At 45.8% G+C, this 22,411-nt stretch overlaps 1 protein-coding gene across 2 annotated transcripts in view; it reads right to left on the bottom strand.

Annotated features, from left to right (window-relative positions):
- The window catches only part of OTUD7A (OTU deubiquitinase 7A), a gene marked incomplete at both ends in the record, with an annotated part of 101,501 nt that overhangs the window by 55,353 nt on the left and 23,737 nt on the right, over positions 1-22,411 (bottom strand). For both annotated transcript variants that reach the window (XM_080913881.1, XM_080913882.1), the window contains 2 exons: positions 3,198-3,416; positions 11,660-11,842. In XM_080913881.1, the coding sequence (XP_080770007.1) occupies positions 3,198-3,416; positions 11,660-11,842 (402 nt within the window). The remainder of the gene's footprint in view (positions 1-3,197; positions 3,417-11,659; positions 11,843-22,411) is intronic.

The following is a 22,411-nucleotide window of genomic DNA, read 5'->3' as shown; positions in this document are numbered from 1 at the left end:
GAACAGTGGCACTGACTTTTTACTAAACATACCCAGTGACAATGAGAAAGATTAAAAAATTGGGTATAAGAACACAAACACACAATCAGTTGAGGAAGAAAGGCAACTGAACAAATGAAACTTCAAACCCAAGGCTTGTGCTGAAAAGGGGGCTGTGCTTGCTTATCAAAGATAAGGAATCAAAGGAATCTCAGGTTTTTCCTGACAGTGAGGTAACCTTCTTGGGGGTATACTTAAATCTATCACAGCCCCAGCCTATTCCTCATCAAGGCCTGCAGGCTCAAAACACACCCTGGTTTGTTTTGTTTTATATTCCGTTTTATTATCTACCTACTTCTCATCCCTCCCATTGCTACCATCATCTACAAGAGCACTTGCATCCTTCCCATTCCTTTTCATTCTCCTCTTTACAACTGCACACTCCATCCTCAGCAGACACCCAGGACCCATTAGGTGCTAATCAAGATCTGTTAGTCCCCTGCCCCACACCTTCTTGAGGAGGTGTGTTCTATTAACAGTTAAGACCCCAGAACATGAGTGCTTCCCAAGGCTCTGAATCTCATCCGTTTGGTTTCCTTCTCCACTTCTCTAGTGTCTGCTGCTCCTGTGCACATAGCTCCTGCTACTTCTTTAACTATGTCCACCTTGTGATAGTGTGCTCTGATTGCATCCCAAGCTCCCTCTTCCCTCTGGCCTGTACCGGTTCCTTCCTCCTAACTTCTGCCCACTTACCTTGCCCCACCCTATGGCAGTCCTCACTCACTGTTCATTGCCTGGCTCTTTATCTTTTTGCCATACCAGAACAGAATCAGCTCCAGGGTAGAGTCTCATCTGTTTGTGTTGTGGAAATAGGCTTTAACCTGTGCAGGAATGTTGTGGCAGCATGCACAGGTGTAACTGGGGATGCCTCTCTTCATTGGATAGCTACTACTAATCCGATGTTCAGATGAAAGGCACGAGCAGGCTGAGCGACTTCACCAAGTTCTACCAGCTCATGGGAAAAACCAGAGGTAGGCCCTGTGACATCTTGTTCATGTGGAAGTCATCTCCCAGATGAGGGGTGTGCCTTCCCAAACCCTTTACCTCTGAGTCTTATGTGTGGATGCAGTAAGGTCACGTGGTGGAACAATGGATGCATCCTTGAGTTCTCAGTGGCAGGGTTGTTACTAACACACAGAAGGCATTTCCCTTTCTCTCTTAGATGGTTCATTTTTAGCCAGTGAAGACCAGGTCAGGGCTGTCATGGGTTGAAATTTGTTTGTAAGACCAGGATTGTAAGGCTGGGTAGGATTGGTCCCTCAACTGTGGTACTTGTGTTTAAGGTACAGGTCCACCTTTCTCATCAATAGGATAGTAAGACCCAAGGTACAGGAGCTGCCGCAGATTCCTTACTCAAATGTGTTGGGGCTAGAAGAGAATCAGGACTCAGAGTCTAGGGGTAGCCATTGATTAAGGGCAGAGGGCAGAGGTCCAGAGGAGTCAGATGGTTGGCAGGCTGGGTGAGGTCAGGGACCACTTTGCTTTGCCTGCTCCTCCACCACATCCTGTCTGCAATGTGACGGATGCCAGAGGTGTGATGAGTCCTATTTAGGGCATGATCTTCAGACCCTTGTCGTGCCAGTGAACACTTCCCAAGTTGCAGCTGTGAGCTGGCCAAAATGTCTGAGATATCATCCTCCGTGTGCGTTCCCTTCACCTTGAAGACCCACACTGCCATGTTTGTGGCCCAGCTCTGCACCCACAGTGTGCCCTAAATAGATGTGTCCACAATCACCTGACTACTGTCTTTCGGCCAGCGTGATGCCCTGGCTAGTCTGCACTGTGCTTAGAGTCTATTGCTCTGACATCTCTTCCCAAGCTTGTGTCTCTCTCCACACAATTACTTCTCCTTCCCCTCTGTGCAAGGCAAGAGGGTAGCAATGGCCTCTTGTTGGCATGACACTATCCTATGGTGTCCTTAAACCCTGAATGTTGCTTGGCATGCGTACCCTTTTCTGAATCCTGCCATCTCCTTAGTCTTCCTTTATGCCAGCATCTCGGCTACCAATGTCCAACCTCTGGATCCGTATCTCTTTCTGAAATACAGATGCATAGCAATGCTCACTGTGTCTTGCTCAAGAGCTGAATTCCACTTCCTACTGTCATGCTGATGACAGAGGCTCTCTGCAGGACACCCTTTCCTGTTGTCTGCAGAGATGCCACACCTGTGAGGCCTCCCTCCCTTCTCTGCTGGGACAGGGGGCCTAGAAGTCACCCCCACAGTCAGGCCTCTGGGAATGGAGGCTGGCTGAATGCCAGTTCAGAGTCAGAAGGCCTTGTATTCCTGTTGTATGAGGAGCAGCAGGAACTGCGGCTGGGGACACGCCCTCAGTGCAGGCTGGAAGCAGACCCCCCCGGAAGTTATTGGGAAGAACACACATCTCTTTTGTATCCATATCCGAGGAGCCTTTTGATGTTAAATTTTGCAGTTATTTATAGTGCAAGTGATGACAGTGGTGGTGCCTGGTCTCAGGAAGAACTTACACCTATCCAGACGGTTTGCTTTGAGTCAGTTGTTTTCATACGGAACTCAAGAAGGACACATCTGGCTTCCTCTCTGGCATCTTAGACACGAGGCCACTCAAGCTACTTCCGTGTTTCCTCCACTGGGCAGCCAGAAAGACCGGGAAGGTCAGGAAATGTGACACACACCTGTCTTCACAGAACTCCCCCTGGCCATCAGTGTTGTCAGCTTTGCAGATGGAAAGTTAAAGTTCCGGGTACAGGACTTGCCATGTGTATAGGACGTGACAAGGCCTCCCAGTTTTGTTTTGTTTTGTTCCCTAATCCAACAGTATTTCTTATCCTTCTTCACCTCCCACAGGGATGAGGGATGCAGAAGAGAAAAGCAGGGCCAAGCAATGGCGCTTATTTACAAGGGAAAGGTTGGATTCAGGAAGAAGGGAATGACTTGGGAGGCACCAGCACTCCCGCTCACTGGGCCCACACCCAGCCAGGGCTCTGTGGCAGAGTACGATGGTCTTTAGAGCAGGGTTGGTACAAATGGAGAATTCTGATGGCAAATCCCAAGAACCAATCTTCCTTCTGCTCAGTGGGGAAAGAGGGCCAGGCTGTTACACATGAGTGGGGGTGAATGAGGGTGGGGGTACTGACGGGCTGCCTGTAGGGGGCGCTGCCCGTAGGGAGCAGGCACTCACCGGCTTGCTCCAGAGCTACCATAGTGGCCTGCTCAATCAGGTCCCGTTCAATGAAGCTCCTGAAGTCCTCGCTGTACACGCTCAGGTCCGGCAGCTGGAATGTGTAGATGGGCATCTCCAGGGGGAACTGCTCACTGTTGCATTCATTTGCCACGTGGGATCTCGCCAGGGAGACGATGGCTGAGCTGGCGTGGGAGATCCCCCGGGAAAGACGCTTCTCTGCTGAGGAGGAGAATGAATAGCCTCAGGGACCGTGTCTGAGAGCGTATGCAGTCATGCTTGAGCGCTCATGTACACACAGCACACTCTACATATATACACACACATAGAAGTACACATGGATGTAGGTAAAAACACTATGAACGTACATCATACAGATCCTTCCACATATACACATGCAATACACTTATGAACACACTATAAACACACATATATGCAAACATAGCTATGTAGCTAAGTGCAAATGTATGTGTACACTGTACAATACAAATACATACCTACATGTAAATATGCACACTGCATACATTTGTGCACACAGTATACAGAACTAATAAATTTCTTTAAATACACATAACATTTTTATTACTTATTTTTAAAATCAGATTTACTCTCAAGTGCAAGTGGATCAAAGATCTCCACATTAAACCAGGTACACTGAAACTATTAGAAGAGAAAGTAGGGAAAACCTTAGAACACATAGGCACAGAAAAAAATTTCCTGAACAGAACACCAATGGCTTGTGCTCTAAGGTCAAAGGTCAACAAATGGGACTTAGTGAGATTGAAGTTTCTGTAAGGATAAGGACACTGTCAAGAAAACAAAATGGTAGCCAACAGAGTAGGAAAACCACATCTGATAGAGGCTAATATCCAAGGTATAAAAAGAACTCAAGAAGTTAGACGCCAGAGAATCAAATAACCCTATTAAAAATGGGGTACAGAGCTAAACAAAAAGTTCTCAATTGAGAAATATCGAATGGCTGAGAAGCATCTAAGGAAGTTCTCCACATCCTTTGTCATCAGGAAAATGCAAATCAAAACAACCCTGTGATTCCACCTCACACCAGTCAGAATGGCTAAGATCAAAAATTCAGATGACAGCTGATGTTGGCCAAGTTGTGGAGAAAGAGGAACACTTCTCCATTGTTGGTGGGGTTGTAAACTGGTACAACCACTCTGGAAATTAGTCTAGCGGTTCCTCAGAAAAATGGACATAGTACTACCCGAAGATTCAGTTATTCTACTTCTGGGCATATACCCCAGAGAAGCTCCAACATACAGCAAGGGCACATGTACCACAATGTTCATAGCAACCCTATTTATAATAGCCAGAAGCTGGAAAGAACCCAGATGTCCTTCAGTAGATGAATGCATACAAAAATTGTGGTGTATTTACACAATGGAGTACTACTCATCTATCAGAAACAATGACTTTATGAAATTCCTAAGAAAATGGATGCATCTATCATCCTGAGTGAGGTAACCCACTCACAAAAGAACAGACATAATATGCAGTCACTGATAATTGGATACTAACCCCAGAAAGCTCTGAACACCCCAGAAAAAACTTACAGACTATATGAAGTTCAAGAAAAACGAAGGCCAATAATAATAATAATAATAATAATAATAATAATAATAATAATAATAATAATAAATCATTATGCTTAATCTTTACACACCAAAAAAACTTTAACTATTTCCAGGTTACATGTAGTTTATGCTCATTGTAACTAGTAAGATTTTAAGGCATACCATCAAACCCTTAAAAAAATCAAGTACCGACAAAAATGTATTCATATACTGTTATGCAAAAATGCTTTTAAAATCTGTACATTTATCTTTGTTTTTAAAATAAAGTTGTTCAATTAAAAATTAGATGTACTCATTTTATGTGCATTTCCTCTGAATGTATGTGTGTGCACCATGTGTGTTTCGTGCCTGAGAAGGCCAGAAGAACACACTGGATTCTTTGAAACTGAAGTACGGATGGTCGTGAACCACCGTGTGGGTGCTGGGAATCAAACCTGGATCCTCTGCAAGAGCAAGTGCTTTTCACCACTGAGCCATCTTTAGAGACCCAACATGGCAATTTTAGACAATACATTTATTTATAATCACATATATAAGGCACACACCATATGGTTTATATATAGCTGAACACATATATATGCATACATGCACAGATGCACACATATATGCACACATATATACATACATACATACACAGGTACACAACTGTACTAGATTCTACAAATATGGATACATATATCTCAAAACGTATACTCATGCAATATACTGTGTACATGCTATACACACATAAACATGGATATGCATCCACTACATATGGTATATACTATTTACACAGCAAGTACATAACATGAATACACAGGACACATTACACACAGACACAGCTATGTGCACACTATACTGTACACATATAGAAACACAAATGCATACTGCACACATACACACAGCACATCTTTCAAACATCAGCCCTTTTATCTTCTGGCTTGCAGGCTGCCTGCTGCTGGAGTAAAAAGCTCGTGTATGGCTCTTCCTTAGCTGAGTCATGGAACCACTGAGAGCAGTGCTGTGCACCCACTAACAAGACCAGAGGGGTTTGTGGTGCTGAGCTGCATTTAACTCTGCTTCCAGAGCTGCCTTCTCCCAGCTCTGAGTGGGACATGGGAGACCATCTTTGTTTTCATGCATTTACGGATTTAAATCGAGGAGCATCCTGCTTGGGTTGCTCTGCTGTGGCCAGGCTTCCCAGACACTTGGTGACTGTGTTCATGCTTCTCTGATGAGCACTTCCCGTGCGGGCATCCTGAGGACACACAGATGGAGGTTGTACACGCTTCCTGCCCATCTGCATGTTCTTTTGTCCCAGAAATCTCTGGTACCCTGGTCTATTCTGTTTTATTCTTTGTGGACTTTCTGCCCAAAGAATGAGGAACACAGAGGAGGATGTCTGAAGTACGCTGGGACTTGGGTCATCTAAAGTGGACGATGCATCTGTGCTCATAGTGCAGGGTAACATACTTTAAAGAGGAGACTAGTGTTTAATGGATAACGTTAACATAGCAAGAAATGTATTTTTTTTTTTTTTATAGAGCCAAAGCTGGCCTTGAATTTACTATCCTCCTGTCTCAGTCTCCAGGTGCAGGAATTACAGGTGTGCACTGGCCCTAAACAACAATTCTGCAGCATCAGCAGTAGGGACAGTCACTACAGACTGAGTGTTTGGCATGGGACTTCTTACAGCAAAAGTCCTCTTATTCATCCAGGGATGAAGGACCCTTAGTGTTCAAGTGAGACTGTGGTCGGAACCCTGCGTCAAATTCCTGAGCGTTGTGCTTGTAAGTCCCAAGGTGGCTCACCTCATTTCAGGCTAGCATCCTTGGTGCAGGGAAAATAGCAGCCGCCACCTTCCTCAGAGCAGCACGTCCTACATAGCCTCACTTGTAATATCAGTGGCTGGAAATGGCATTCATGCAATTTTGTCCAAACAGACTGGCAGACAGAGGCTTGCCTTGACAACCTCATACATTTTCCCCATTCAATAAACAGAAAGGTATAGTGATGGCATAGTTCAGAATGAATGGCTTCAGTGCACTTATATTTCGTTCTCAAACAATATGATTAAGTTATCTTATGTTTCGAGGAGAACCAGGAGAAATGAAAGCACAAAGGCCACCAGGAATAAGAGAGATGGAACGGAGGACTGGGTTGTCTCTCACTGGGAGATGCCCCCATTGCTTGCTGCACGAAGCTCAAATCTTTGACAGCGTGAGCCAAGGCACTCCAACACCGACAAGCACTGGCTCCCCTCCTTTCTCCAACATGCAATAGCTGGGCACTGACCACAATTTGGGTTAGCCCTCAGAAATAAGCAATTTCTATAACAGTAGTTCTGGAACTTTCCCTGAGGGGAAATCCACCTGTAGGGAATGGGAGTGTTAAGCCCAAGTTTAAACACAGAAAGCTCGGTAAATCCTAATGTTGGGCGTATAGCCAAAGAAAGGAAAATCTGTGTGACATGTCTGCTCCCCCACGTGCTCTACAATGTAATTCACAACAGTTCAGAATCAGAAGGCATCTGTTAGCAGAATGGATGAAGAAAAATGAGCACATATAGAGAAGGGAATGGGACTTATTCATAAAGAGAAAGAAATGGTGTCATTTATGACAGTGTGGATGAACCCAAGGAATGAACCTATGTGAGACAAACCAGGCTATGTTCCCAGAAGACATTTTGAATGTCTTTGGGGGAAATAGCGATACATGTGTGGATGACAGATGTGCTAGCCCTTCAGCAGTTGTTACACATTGTTCTTATATCCTGAAATGCCACAGCACCTCATGAATATGTATGACTGTTATGTGTCAAACACAGACAAGACTCAATGCTGGTCAACTTGAAGCCCTTTCACATGCCACTGGGGACCAGCTAGAGCCCTCACTGCCTGCGCTGCCTGCCTCTTGCCTGATGCATTCCCGTCTGAGGTGCTGATAATCGCAGCACCAGGTGCTCACAGGGAAACTGAGAAAGCATCTGAGGAAGGCAGGCTCATATAAAAACAAAGTACTCACATTACAGGAATCATGCCCAGTGGGCTGGGTTTATAAATGAGCCTAGCTAATGTATTCGGAGAAATCCAGAGAATACCGGAGTATGAAATACTAATGATAATCCTAAGAAATAATTTGGAACAAAAGGACAAATGGTGACTCACAAGGAACACACAGGCAAAAGAAGCAGGTAAGAGTACCAGGGTGAGCATATCTCTTACACATGCAAAGAGCTTCAAGAAGACAACCCAGGAAGGTCATAAAGGATTCGAGAAAATCAATGTGAACTGGGGAGCTCTGTTCCACTAACAAAATTTTAGTAGGCTGTGTAAATCTTTTTAGGTACTAAAGGCTTAAGAGGTTTTCTGCAAAAGAATTGAAGGGAAACATTCTTTCTGCAAGAGGGAGATGAATGTAGCCACACGACTCTTAACGAACAGATGCTTTCTGAGAAATATGTCTCCGTGACTTCACCATGTGGCCTCACACACACCTGGGTGGCCCACCCTAGTTTTCAGTGTGGTCTCTTCATGCCACCAAGAGGCAAGCTAAGTGCTGAGGTATAACCATAACCTGGAAGACTCTCATAGGAAAGCATTTGGTCAGCAAGGTATCAACACACAGCACAGTATAGAAATATGTAAATGCATACTTGATATCACGCTGATATAAGTATGAGCATGTTTGGAAAGGCAGGGGGTCTGCATTAGACAGTAATGCTCAGAAATAAACTCTTGGCGGTCAGTTATCTATTACTAAAACAAATAAATGCACTGGATAATGTTCTGTACTGTCACGTAGCCACTAGTGCAGGTGTGTCCCCACCAGCACCAGCCAAACCGTGAGCGACGTCTCACGGCACGGTGAGGTGGTGAGATTCTTTTGGCTCCATTAGGTTCTTATGGGGTTGTAGCTATGGTCTGTCACTGCATGTGGCTTAAGATGAACAAGTAAAGAAGCCAGCTTTTGCCTAAACAAACACAGGCAACAGGAAAGAGCAGAAATGTGGGGGGGGTGTGGCAGCTGGGGAAGGGGGAGCACGTGACACCACAGCTCTGGGGTGAGATAAAGGGCTTTTGAGGTTTTAGAAAGAAAACATAAACACAGACAGGGGCATTAAAAGGACAGTGGGCATTTACAGAGGACTAAAAGGTGAACGTATGACCTTTAAGCAGTAGAACCCCAATCAGCCAGAGAAGAAAAGAAAATCACATACAAGAAACTTGACTAATAAAGTATGTGACAGTAAGTATTTCTACTTTTAGATAGTTATAGTGTATACATGGTATAGATACATACTACAAGTGTAGATATGGGATAATTAAACTAAATGGATTAAAATCCCTAGTTGAGAAAAAGATTGCTTTGGACGAGAAAAGAAAATCTCATGGTAAATTGCTTTCAAGAGTCATACTGAGAAGTGGGGCTGAAATTCTAGTATACATGTAACACAGGGCCCAAGTAACACACACACACACACACACACACACACACACACACACACACACACACTGTATTCAATGCTGAAAATAGGACAGATATTCTTCTGAAGGATGAGCTCTTTAATTTAGGTTATCCAAAACTAAGTAGTCAGCCCTGATATAATGTAATATGAACATTACTAAACATAGTTGTGTTTACGTGTGTGTGTGTGTGTGTGTGAGTGTGAGCGTATGTATACATCAATAACAAAGAGAAAGAGGCCACGAATTTAAGGGGAAAATGAAGAGAAATGAGGCAGGTTAGATGGAGGAGGGAAGTGATATAATTATATTTTAATTAAAAATAGCAAATAACACATGGACGGACCCATGGCTCCAGCTGCACATGTAGCAGAGGATAGCCATGTTGGACATTAATGGGAAGAGAAGCCCTTGGTCCTGCCAAGGCTTGGTGCCACAGTGTAGGGAGATGCCAGGGCGGGGAGTTGAGGGTGTGTGGGTGAACACCCTCACAGAGGGGGGAACGGTGATGGGACAGGGAAAATGGAGGGGGATCCAGGAAAGGGGATAACATTTGAAATATAAATAAAACATATACAATAAAAAGACAAAAATGGTAAATAACAAGAAATCATTATATCTAAGTGTAAACAAGATAGCAAGTGCTGTGACTCCACAGTGATGACGGTGTATTTATCTGGATGCCTGGAAGCCAGGTGAATAGAATGACCTGCTTTCTCCAGGGTCCAGCCTTAGCAGAATTCGGATGCAGGAGGCAGGCAAACTTGAAAAAATAGGATCCCATTCAATTACAATCAGAATTTCAGTAAGGGTTACGTGGAGGCTCATTAAAGTATGAGCATGTTTGGAAAGGCAGGGGGTCTGCATTAGACAGTAATGTTCGGAAATAAACTCTTGGGGGACAGCTGCATGCTGCATGCACAGGGTCCACAAACAGATCTTGCAATGGCCAGGACTTTAAAATGTGGTCCAGTTGGCATTTAGTCCAGAGGGTAAAAGGTAATCTGATCACTACCCAAGGAAGGAGCACTCTATGCAGAAGACACAGCCTTTGCTGATGTTTATAAGGGATTTCAAATGGCTGGAAACACCTGACGACTAAACTGAAAAACAATAGGAAACAGCCTTATTAACTATGTATTTTATTTCCAAACCCAGAGAAGAGCACTTAGGCTGAGGCATTAATCATGCTCACATCTCTGTATGGCAAACTCTTCTGAACACAAAGCCATAAGGCAAACGGCACAGCGCGAGATCCACATGGATACGAAGAAAGCTACAAGTTGATAAAGAAAAGTTTGCTGATGGCTAGAAAAATGGACCACAGGAGAAAACAGGCATGCAGCAGAGGAAAAGGCCACCTAGCAAGCAAACCACAACATTAAAGTGAAGACAAGATTCCAGGTTCCACCCTTCAGAATACATAGCCTGGCAAAGCCGTAGCAACAAGTGGAGCTGGCAGGAGCTGGGCGAAGCACTGGGTGTGCATGCAGTGAGCAAAAATGCAATCAGGAAGACATTTATGGGAAACCATAGCAAGCTTACTGCACAGCACCAGCCCGAGATTTGTAAGACTAAGCATTTCTTTAAAGATGCTTTTTAAAATCACGTATGAGTGATTTGCCTGCATGTATGCATGTGTGTGTGGTGTTGTATGAGGCAAGAGGAGTGCATCAGATCCTCTGGAGTTACAGATGTTACAGATGATTGTCAGCTGCCAGGTGGGTTCCGGGGATTGAACTCAGGTCTTTCCGGAAGAACCATGTCACAATATTTGTGTGTGTCTGTGTGTGTGTGTGTGTGTGTGTGTCTGTCTGTGTGTGTGTGTGTGTGTGTGTGTGTGAAGATAAACAAATGGCAATACAAAATTTTGAGAAGAACCAGGATGGCCATTTATACAGAAGATCTAAATATCCTACATACAAAATGTAGCAACCAAGAGAAGGCACTAGCTCTTACCACCCAGGAAAGTCGGTGGTTTGTACCTACATGTCTCCTTGACTCTTATGTGTCTGTATCTTGAACAAGCTTAGCAGCAGAAGAAAATAAACTTGGCTGATCAGTGGTTATTAAGACAGCAAGAGCTGGGAGGTGAGACCTAGAACCCTTCAAGTTTCTGTCTATAATCCCTGTGACAAGTGTATCTCAGTCTGATGATGAAAAGGAACAATAGAAAAGAAGAAACTCAGAACACTGACTCTACTACTGAAGGACAAGCTGGAGAAGTAACTGGAGGACCAGAGATTCCTGTCAAGAGAAGAAGGAATGAATCCCCAACAGGCTACTGGTCTCCAGAGGAGATGGAAGCCTCAGAGGTTGCATTTTCGCCTACTGTGAGGAGCCAGGCATTGAGGGTTCAGTTTGTCTCCGCTTGGTGATACTGACCACACAGTTCTTCACACTGGCAAGCCCCCCTGGCTGGTACCTTGGGCAATTTCGTCCTGCCTCTGCAGGCAAGGTCGCTCCACCTTGTGCCCGGGCTGGGGCAGTTCTCGCTCAGGCTGCTTGGCACACCTCCCTTCATTGAACACATGTGGCAGGTTGGCTGTGTGCACCTGCCGGAGTTGCTCATAGTCGCTTAGTGCAGCTGTCAGGTCCCAGTTTTTACCTGTGGATAAGAAACAATGAGAGATTGTAACAGAAACAGAGAAACCCTGGCTTTCCTGGAGAAAAGGTGCCAGTCAGCATGCTAATGAGCAGTGTCTGAGAGCAGAGAGTGTACACACACACACACACACACCACACACCTGTAAACATTATGTCTCTAATGGCCACTAAAGTGTACCGCTTAGCGAGAGGTGTACCAGAGGAGGGAATTCAGGCCACACAGCACTGATTTTGGACACTTATAAAGGAACTGGGAAGTCTTACAGGTCAGGTTGGAGGAACAGCATGGCTGAACTTCCGGCTGTTGCACACAGTGCCACATGCTGGCTTTGGGGACTGCCGCTCTGCAATGAAAAGGGTCACCTTTTCCACATCTATGGAAACTTAATCTGACTGTGGTGTTCTAAGGTGGAACATCTCGGGGCAAGTACATTAGGTCATTAGAGTGGAGTCCCCACAACTGAATTCTGGTAGCTTTATAAGAAGAAAACACTTGTGCACATGCACACATATGAACACACATGCAAAGATATACATTCACAAACACGTGTATACACACACAAACACACATGTATTGACACACAGATAAATACATACATGCATAAATACACACACTCACATACAGGTATACACACATGTATACACATATACACATACAGATATATACATGCTCACACACATGTATAGACACATACAGGTACACACATGTCCGAATACATACACACTCATGGCACACATATATACTACATATAGTCACACACATTTCTGCCATGACATGATGAATCCCAAAAGACCCCTTGCAAGAGCGAATCTGGTAGGTTCTAAAGTTAGAGAGGAGGGGAGATGGGAGGAGGGGAGGGAGGAGAGGAGGGAGGAGAGGAGGAGGGATAGAGCATTGTTTAGACATACCGCAGGAATGAACTTAACTGTTGAAAGGAAAGAGAAGAAAGAACAAAACGCAGATATAAAAGTAACTATTAGTAAGCAGATGCAAGCTTTCTAAATATCTGAAAGAAATTTCGAGATACAAAGCTAAGAAAGCATAGCGATTGACACTTAAAGTATTCTCATTTTAACGTAGAATGCCTGGTACAACCGATCCGATTTCCCACAGCATCATGGGTGTGGGGTTAACACAGTATTTACGGAAACAGAATGAATATTTGTTTTATGTAGGAGATACACATGGTGGTGCAGGTCTGACATCCCAGCTACCCAGCAGGCTGAGGCAGGAGGATTACACTTTCAAGGCCTGCCTGGGGTAAAAAGGTAGTTGAAGTTAAAAGACCAAAGAGGGGATGCTTTTAAGTCCTTCTTAAAAGGGGGAACAAAATATTCACAGGAGGAAATACAGAGATAAAGTTTGGAGCAGAGACTGAAGGAAAGGCCATCCAGAGACTGCGTGGATCCATCCCATACACAGCCATCAAACCCAGACAATATAGTGGATGCTGACAGGTACCTGACATAGCTGTCTCCTGAGAAGTTCCGCCAGAGCCTGAGAAATACAGAGTCAGATGCTCTCAACCAACCATTGGACTGAGAATGGGGTCCCCAATGGAGAAGTTAGAAAAGGACTGAAGGAGATGAAGGGGTTTGCAACCCCACAGGAAGAACAACAATATCAACCAACCAGACCCCCCAGAGCTCTCAGAGACTAAACCACCAACCAAAGAGCACACGTGGAGGGACCCATGGCTCCAGCAGCATATGTAGCAGAGGATGGCATTGTCAGGCACCAAGGAGAGGAGAGGTCCTTGGACCTGTGAAGGCTCAATACCCCAGTGTAGGGGAATGCCAGAGTGAGGAGATGGGAGGGACTGGGTGGGTGGGGAAACACTCTCATAGAGGCAGGGGTAGGGGGGATGGGATTGGGGATTCCAGAGGGGAAACCAGGAAAAGGGAAAACATTTGAAATATAAGTAAAGAAAATATCCAATTAAAAAAAAGGGGGAGTTGAAGGTTAGTCTGGGTAGCTCACTGAGACTACTTCAAAATAGAAAGTGTGTGTGTAGGGAAGCTGTGGATACAGTTCAGGCATAATTACTGGGGGAACATGCCCAAATCCTTAGGTTTAACATGCAGTACTGCCAAAAATATTTCACACCTAAAGCAAAGCTATTTTTAAAGGCCACGACATGATGGCCACCAGACAACAATACAAATAAATACCATATGGTCCTGCCCTTGTAACAATATAGAATTCGGGCCTAAATCATTAAATAAGATGGAGAAAACAACATGGCTGGGGTTAAGGGCTCGGTTTACAACAGAGGTGGGTTCACTGTTCTTCATTTTCTGCATTAGCGAGGTTCTGCCTTCTGGAAAGGAGAGGCTGTGGCTACCCTCTGCATACCTCCATGGTGTGCCCTACCTCCACTGGGCTGTCACACTGCTGATTCTAGGACACCTACAACTCAGGATGGCTTCTACACTTGGAGCCTCCTGACACCGAGACTAGCCAGTCCCAAACACGCTTGTCTGCCCTGCCCCCTCTTTCTCACAAAAACCACAAGAAAGGCCCTCGGTTCCTACATCTCTCATTCCCTTCTTCCTGACTAAGCTTGTACTTCATGTGCTGGGCCTCCTGATTCACCAACAGACTTCCTACAACACCCGTCTGTGTTTGCACACTCTGTTAAAGCAAATTCTAGGCATGGGCCGAAACTCGAGATATAAACAGCTACATATGGAATTTAAAAGTTAAGAGGTGGAAATTGTCACGAGGCTCTGACATGAACACAGGGGCATAAATGGTGGCCGACCGTACTGTAAGTGGGGCAGATTTATAGTCTGGGAATGGAACCCAGGGCCTCACACAGACTAAGCAGGTGTTCCAGACTCCAGTTCCACAGGGCAGATTCCAGCATGTCAGCAAGCAACCCGAGAATCAGTCAGCTTGGGCTCCTGTTTTCCACCGGCTGGAGGCTCAGCCACACTGAAAAAGACACTCTGGGGTGCTTCCCATGACCCCCTCACAACTGGAGGAAACTCTGTCTCAGGAATGCCGTCTCATTTCTGCTCACCACCACAGACAGAGCTCCACCTTGAGGCTGGGTGGGAGACCTTCCTCCATCCTCACAGGGATGGCTAAAGCAGGATTCAGCCTGTGGACCGTGGGTCATCACTACTAAATGAAATAAATGAGCAAGCTTGAATAAATAGCCCTCCTCTGCAATGACCAAACTAAGTTAGAAAACATAAAGGCGTATTACGGTTGCATTCGTAAAATACACTTATAACTTATAACCTAAAGGGAGAATACAGAGGGCTATCCTTACATGTAGGGACCATCTCACCAGGCTACACAGTCGTTCTAAAGGGCACACTAGAGAGTTTACACTCATTATGTTCTGCTTGGAAGAGTAAACATCACAATCACTTCCTAAGTTACTTTACACTTACTGTGACTCCTGAACCACAGGTAGGAGACTGTAGCTACCAGCATCATACTCAGGTAAGGCTAACTTATTAACCTGTCTGTTTGCAGCATGGGGGATGGAACCTGGGACCCAGCACATGCTTGGTAATCGCTCTACTGCTGAGCTAGGAACCCTGTGAGAGAAGCTCATCTCAGTTTTCTTTATCTGGAGAAGTGAGCCGGAACGACCAGGTTAGAAAAGAGAGATCAGTCCGGAGGAAGGACACTCACATGCTGAAGGCGTTCTGCCAACCTGGACCTTGCTCCATAAACACAAGGAGCAAGAGAGCCTCAGAAAGCCCCAGGATCTCAAATGAGTCGGAATGCCAGGACCAATGTCGACCTGTGCTATGCTAACAACTCATATCACACATGAGAGGCTTGTTAAGATGTTTGCAGGGTGTGAAGGCATTCTGAGCACTGGCTGAACTGTGCAGTTATCAAATAGAGACATAAAGAGCCAATTAAAAAAACTCAGTTCCTTACCAATATTGATAAAATTAATCAGCTAACGTTCCCTCTTTGGAAACTAATTTTCTTTTTTTCCCATTAACATATTTACTTATTGGTTTTATATCCTGATTGTATCACCCCTACTAAGTCCCTCATAAGCCCCTCTCTTCCCCTTCTCCTCTGACAAGGGGGAGGCCCCTCCTGGGCACTAACCCACCCAGGCACATCAAGTCACTGCAGGACTAGGGGCATCCTCTCCCACTGAGGTCAGACGAGGCAGCCCAGTTAGGGGAACAGGATCCACAGACAGACAGCACAGCCAGTCAGGGACAGCCCCGCTCCAGTTGTTGGGGGACCCGTGTGAAGACCAAGGTGCACATCTGCTGCATGTGATCAGTTGATTTTTACAGAAGCACAGAGATGGAAATGACACCAGTGGCTGTCTGAGCTGATTCCCAGCAGGCTGTCGGCTAGCCGGTCCCATCTATTTGGCATTGAAACGGCCATGTTGATATTCTGCTTAGTCATTGTTACAGGGAACCGGAAAGTATAAAAACGGTGCTCCATGTCCTAGATACACAGCGCATCCCGGTGCCCGCTCTCTGATCCTTTGTGGATCGCGTGTGTCTTGTCACTGCTGACACGCCACTCTCCACCACTTCCCTGACACCCACACCGACAAGTAGAAAGTCACCTGTCCCCATTTCCACGTGGCCAGCCTCCATTTACCCTCCAGCTGGCCTCTTGTTCCCCCACTACGAAAGCACCTCTTGCGTCACGTGTCTGCTCCAGCCCCTCCTGCTGTGCACAGCCTCCTCCTTTACTTCTGGACACATTTCTCAGTGGCAGGTCAGAACCAGGGCCTGATGAGAATCATTTGAGATCGCTCCGCCTTCTGAGAGTATCCGGGCCTAAGAGGAAGGCTACTGTGTGCTGGTTTCCCCCAACTCCTGACACTTTGGATGCCAATATGGTGGGGAATGGAGGTGTGGCGACCTTCTTGCAAACAAACCTGAGGATGTTCACGAAGAAAAGTCCAACAGCCAAGAACACCTAGAAACAGACAAACAAGTGAGGGCCTGAAGGAACTACTGCCAATGACCGTCACTCATCTCTGTCACCTGGGCACGCTAGCGCACACCTGTCATCCCAGACTTGAGGTTGTGTCAGGAGGGTAATGAGTATGAGGCACTCTGGGCTTCATAGTGTATTGCATGCTAGCCTCAGCTACATAAATCTCTGTCACCAAAGTAGAGCAAAGTCATGACTTATATGTGTGTGCACACATACATGTATCTCTGTGTAAAGATAATTAGAATTATTGATTCTAAGTTCATACATGAACAGATGTGTGTATGTAATTATACACATTCAACTTTTATATACTCTTGTTACTTGCAGTCAAATACATTTCTAAATACTAAGGGGAAAAGTTAGATAATTCCAATGGGACCTAAGTGCCATGTAGGGTCACAGGGCCCATTGGGATACCTAAGAGGGGATGGTATCCAGGACTGTGAGGATGATCCAAGAAGCCACGGGTAGAGTCTCACTTTGGTTTGAGACCCAGAAGAGTGAACAGTCTCTTGGAGAAGAGCCAGGGTAGGGGCTCACACAGGACAAACCTAGCAGAAAGTCACCTCGCAGATGCTGGGAAGCGGGGGAGGGGTGTGGCGAGGCTGAAGGCAGAAGCTACAGGTGGGAGGATGAGGCTCTGGGAGAAGAGCAACAAAGGCATTCTAAGTGGGATTTGGTGAACATGGTGGTTTAACAGTTGTGCCCCCCCAGACACATATGTTTGAAGGCTTGGCCCATAGGGAGTAGCACTATTAGGAGGTGTGGCCTTGTTGGAAGAAGAGTGTCACTTTGGAGGCATGTTTTGAAGTCTCCTATGCTCAACTGGTACAGTCTTGAGTGATAGAGCCTGTGGATGAAGATGTAGAACTCTCAGCTCCTGCACCATGTCTGCCTGCACGCTGCCATGCATCCTGCCATGATGATAACGGACTGAACCTCTGGATCTGTTAAGTTAGCCCCAATTAAATGCTCTCTTTCATAGGAGTTGCTATGGTTATGTTGTCTACTCACAGCAATAAAGTCTAAACTAAGACAGTAAGCGCTTCAGTTTAGAAAGATAGTGTTCCTTTAAGAAAAAATGACTGGAGAGACAGCAGAGGAGCTTACAAACTGACTGTAGCAAGACACAAGACAGTCTGATGGCCTCAAGACAGTCTGATGGCTTCACTGGTGAGAATGGAGAGCTGACTGTAGCAAGACACAAGATAGTCTGATGGCCTCCAATCATCCTAACATCACTCTAGGAGGTAGTCCATTTATCCTGCTCCTTTCTCCCGACATAGAAGAGCAAAGAAGGCACGAGGAAGGATAGAGATTGGGCAGTGGGGCTGCTGTGGTGGGAGGAAGCCACTGGCTTGAGTGTTTCTGTGTCCATTTCTTCAAATGAGTTCACTTAGAATTTAAAGGAAGGTCTCAGCTTGGCTTGCACACAGTGTGAACAGTTGGAACACCCACGAGGCCAGAACAAGGTTGTGGCATTCAGTGGCCAGCCCTGCAGCGACAGAGAGTGGTGAGCTGCAGGCCTTCAGTGAGATGTCCCATGAATTACAATTTCACCCCATCAGTGATCAGGCTCTGTTACCCCGGGAAATTGCTCTCTCTGTCTCTCTCTCTCTCTGTCTGTCTCTCTTCCTCCCTCCCTCCCTCCCTCCTTCCCCCCCCTCTTGTTTTATAGTTTTGGCAACACTTGGAAAAGCTAGTTGAGGTCAAAATGTGAGGGACATTATGCATTTTATAGTTTTAAAAGTAAAACCCAACAAAGACCAGGAGTGGTTTCTTAGAAGTCTAGCTGGAATTGGTAGAGAAGAGGTAGACATACCCTACTGGGAGTTGCCACAGGAACCAAGGGAGTAAGCAAACTGGCATGGAACTAACCATGTAAACAGTTCCAGGTTTATCTGCAGTCGCTTGTCTTCCAGTTGTCATCACTGTAGTGACCAGAGGCTTGTTAATAACACCAATGACCTATGGTCTGCCGGCCTCCAGGAACCCAATACCCTTCAGTCCTTCTTGGGTCTGGAATATCATGATACTTCTTATGAGGCATATAAAGCTTATAAAGTTTATTGATGATTATTAATTGTGTGTATCGGTGGGGCCTGCTGTGATCTTTACACACACACGCACACACACACACACACACACACACACACACACACACACGGCATGCTCTGATCAGATACGACACACTTTTCCCGCTTTCCTTCATCCATGCCCTTCCTGACTTCTGGGAGTCCTCACTGAACGTTTTCCAGCTTTTCTGTTTGGGAGGGAACATGTGACACTTGCCTTTTCCACTTTACCTAGCTTCTCTCAGCTCCACCCACTTCCCATGCCTCACTTTGCTCACCCCACTGGTATAGGCAGGTTCCTGGGCTGATCCAGCATCCCCCCTGTCTGTCTGTCAGTCCTTTGGCTCCACCTCTTTTATCCCTGATGGCTCTTTTCCTCTCACAGTGAAAGGGTTTTAGCTCTGAGATACATCTCCCCGATTCCCTTCAGCTACTCAAGAATGTCATCTATGTACTGACATCCCTGGAGTCGGACCTTTCTGCCCTACCCCCCTTTCCTCTCTCTGTGCTGGGCATCTACTTCTGGGCCTGGGCTTCACAGTTCTCTAAAAGTTCTCTACAACAGAGCTAGTCATCCAGGCTCCTGGATAAACTCTTGACTCTCATGACCCATGTCTGATTCAGTGGCTCCACTTAGCTTCTTAAACCACTGCAGGAGTTTCGTCCACTTAGTCACAGTGGGAGTAAAGTAAGTACCTTTGAGAGATAGCTGCATCTCTGATTTTTCCCTTTCTTCCCATCTGGTGGACCCCACAGCCTGCTCTCCGTGAGAGCCAACTAGCCCTGTAGGAAGCCACCTTTTGCTCTGTTTCTCTCTTCTGAGGTCCCAGAAATAGAAACTTCTAACCATTTCTCTAGTAACCGCAGAGTCCTCTGCACTGCCACCCTGCCTTACGGTGTACCCTGGGGTGCCAGCCTCTGCATTTCTCTTCCTCTGGCCATCCAGAGAGAGCTTCCCCCCATGGGGCTCTAATAGTCGCTGATCTTCAGTTCAGAACATCTGCTCCCCAACCACCTGTACCGCTTCCTTTAAGTTTTCCTGTGGACTCTCCCGAGATACATCATCTCCCCTTTTTGTTTCAATTTAGATGTCGTCACACACCCTCACATCCAGCAGCATCAAGAAATGCTTGAACACATGGCACCCAGAAGGAACCCTGTTGAAACCTGCTCAGAAACTTGGATCATGTAGGAGAAAAGACATAAGGTACATGCTTATCAAAAGCAGAGCGAGCCAGAGAGTACACACGCATCCCCTTAAACAGCAGACCGCCATGCAGCTAGGACAAGGTAACTGCATTCCATATAACACAGATGGGTCCCAGGAACATGCTGCCGCGGGAGAGAAGAGTGATCCCAGGGAGCCGGATGATCTTAGCTCTCATTTCTGAGGTTCAAACCTGTAATTCTAAACAGTTACAGATACAGATGCAGACACAGATGCGAACGATCAAGCCCTGAAGGCAAGCAAGGGGAAAAAGAGAACATGCAGGGGCAGGCTTTGCTGCGCTGATGTGGTGGTTAGGAAGAGACGTAATGGGGTTGCAGTGTTTGCGACTCAGTCTTCAGAACTGCAGTACTAGCGGTGAAGGTGAAGCTTGCTGCAGCATCTGCGTGGTCCGTGCGAGGCCCTGGGTTCAATACTCCTCACTATAAACAACAGTAACAACAAAACTCTGACCGACAAAACAAAAGCCAACCCCCCAACACTGTAATAATTAATTTTGTTACATATAGCTTGGCACTTCTCTCATAGGATACATCTCTACTGCAGCCTCCTCTTCCTCCACCCCTGCCAGTTTCCCTCCCCCATACCCCTCCCCCAGGTCCACTCCTCCTCCATTTCCTTTCACAAAAGAGCAGGCCTCCAAAAGATCTCACTGAACACAGCATAACGAGGTGGAATAAGGGAAGGCACAGACCCTCATATTGTGGCTGGATGATGCGACCCAGGATGAGGAAGAGGGTTGCAAGAGCAAGAAAAAGAATCAAAGATACCCCCACTCCCACGGAACCCCCCAAACGAAACAACCACAATGTGTAGCAGAGAGCCTAGCAGCTACCTTGGCATTTAATAAAGATAATGAACCAGGGTCAGTTAAACCCCTTATCCTTAGCTTGCAGACCGAAGGGCAATTCCTTCTGTACACGGCAGCCAAGCCCAGGAGTCCAGGGAAGCAGTGGCTCTCCTCCACACAATCATCCAGGAATCCATGCATGCACACATGCAGGTATTGTGTGCCACTCAGTCAGGAAGGGAAGAACTCAAGGGCACACGCTCACCAAGGTCTTTCCTATGTTGTGTCTCCCCATACAGGCTGCCAAGGCCGGGCTAGGATGTTTGTGCCATCCTTTCTACCATTCCACTGACACAGGATGTTCAAAGAGCCCGAGAAATGAGTACTAGGGGCTTGCGCAGGGAGAAGGGTGGCTTTTGGCAAACAGCCTGTTGTTTGCATCTAAATCCCCAGAACACACGGAATTAATCAGAATGTCATCAACCTGATACTCATCAACCTATGATACGCAATACCAGTTCCTGTGGATGTGCACATATTGAATGTATGTTTACAATACATGCGTGCACATATGCACACATGCATTCATACACCGTATGTGTATTCTGTGCATGAAAACTGAAATGAGAGATACCAAAATTTTCTTGGAATTCTCTTCAAAGCCCAGGGTGAGCTTCATTTTCTCATTTTATTCCTCAACAAACTCACACTGATGTTAAGAAAATCCACGGGGCTTAAGCTCACGTGTCTGGTAGACATGGTTTGTTTGTCTGGATAACAGTTGGCTCTTTCTTATTTTTCACGTTTTCCTTGAGACAGGGTCTTGCTGTGTAGCCCAGGCTGGCCCTAAACTGAAATCCTTCTGCCTCAGCCTCTGCGGTTCTGTGCGACCATGCCCAGTTTGATTTTATCTTTAATGAGTGTGTTCTCAAAAAGAAAATAAACTGTGGGCTCAGTCATTTTATGTTGTTAAAAATATTGAAAGGGAGCCGAGGACACTTGTCAGCACTGGATGGTGATGGTAAGCATTTTGAGCCAATCTTCAGGAAAGTACTGAAATTGTCAATTTAGCACCAGTGTAAAGTACAACTTAATGACTGATATGCTAATTGGTCTATGGAGACGGGGTTTATTTTCAAGTGTGTGTATGTCGCTGCGCAAAAGCACATAAGTGCTGTGTCCCTGTAGGCCAGACTCATCGGGTTCCACTTGTTACAGGAGTTGTAAGGAACCGGACATAGGTGCTGGGAACTGGATTCAGGTCCCCTGCATGTGCTCGGTAAGTTCGATACGAAAAGTTTCAGTTCGGTTATACAGATTAAAGAAATAAGAGGAAAGCTGGTTAAAATTATGTAGATTGTAGATGCCAACTCTACTGTTACAGGTCCACACATTAAATCGCTTTATTATTGCATGAATGTATATGTGCTTATCTACTTACATATTACGAAAGTATACCTAAGAGCCCCACCATGCTTATAAAGATAGCATAATTTTCCAGGCCTTGCATATGTTTGTCCCCTCTATAC

Source organism: Micromys minutus (genome assembly GCF_963924665.1).
Source record: "Micromys minutus genome assembly, chromosome: 3".
NCBI lineage: Eukaryota > Metazoa > Chordata > Mammalia > Rodentia > Muridae > Micromys > Micromys minutus.
The sequence above is the reverse complement of the archived record's forward strand: the minus strand, read 5'-3'. Positions and strand labels throughout refer to the sequence as shown.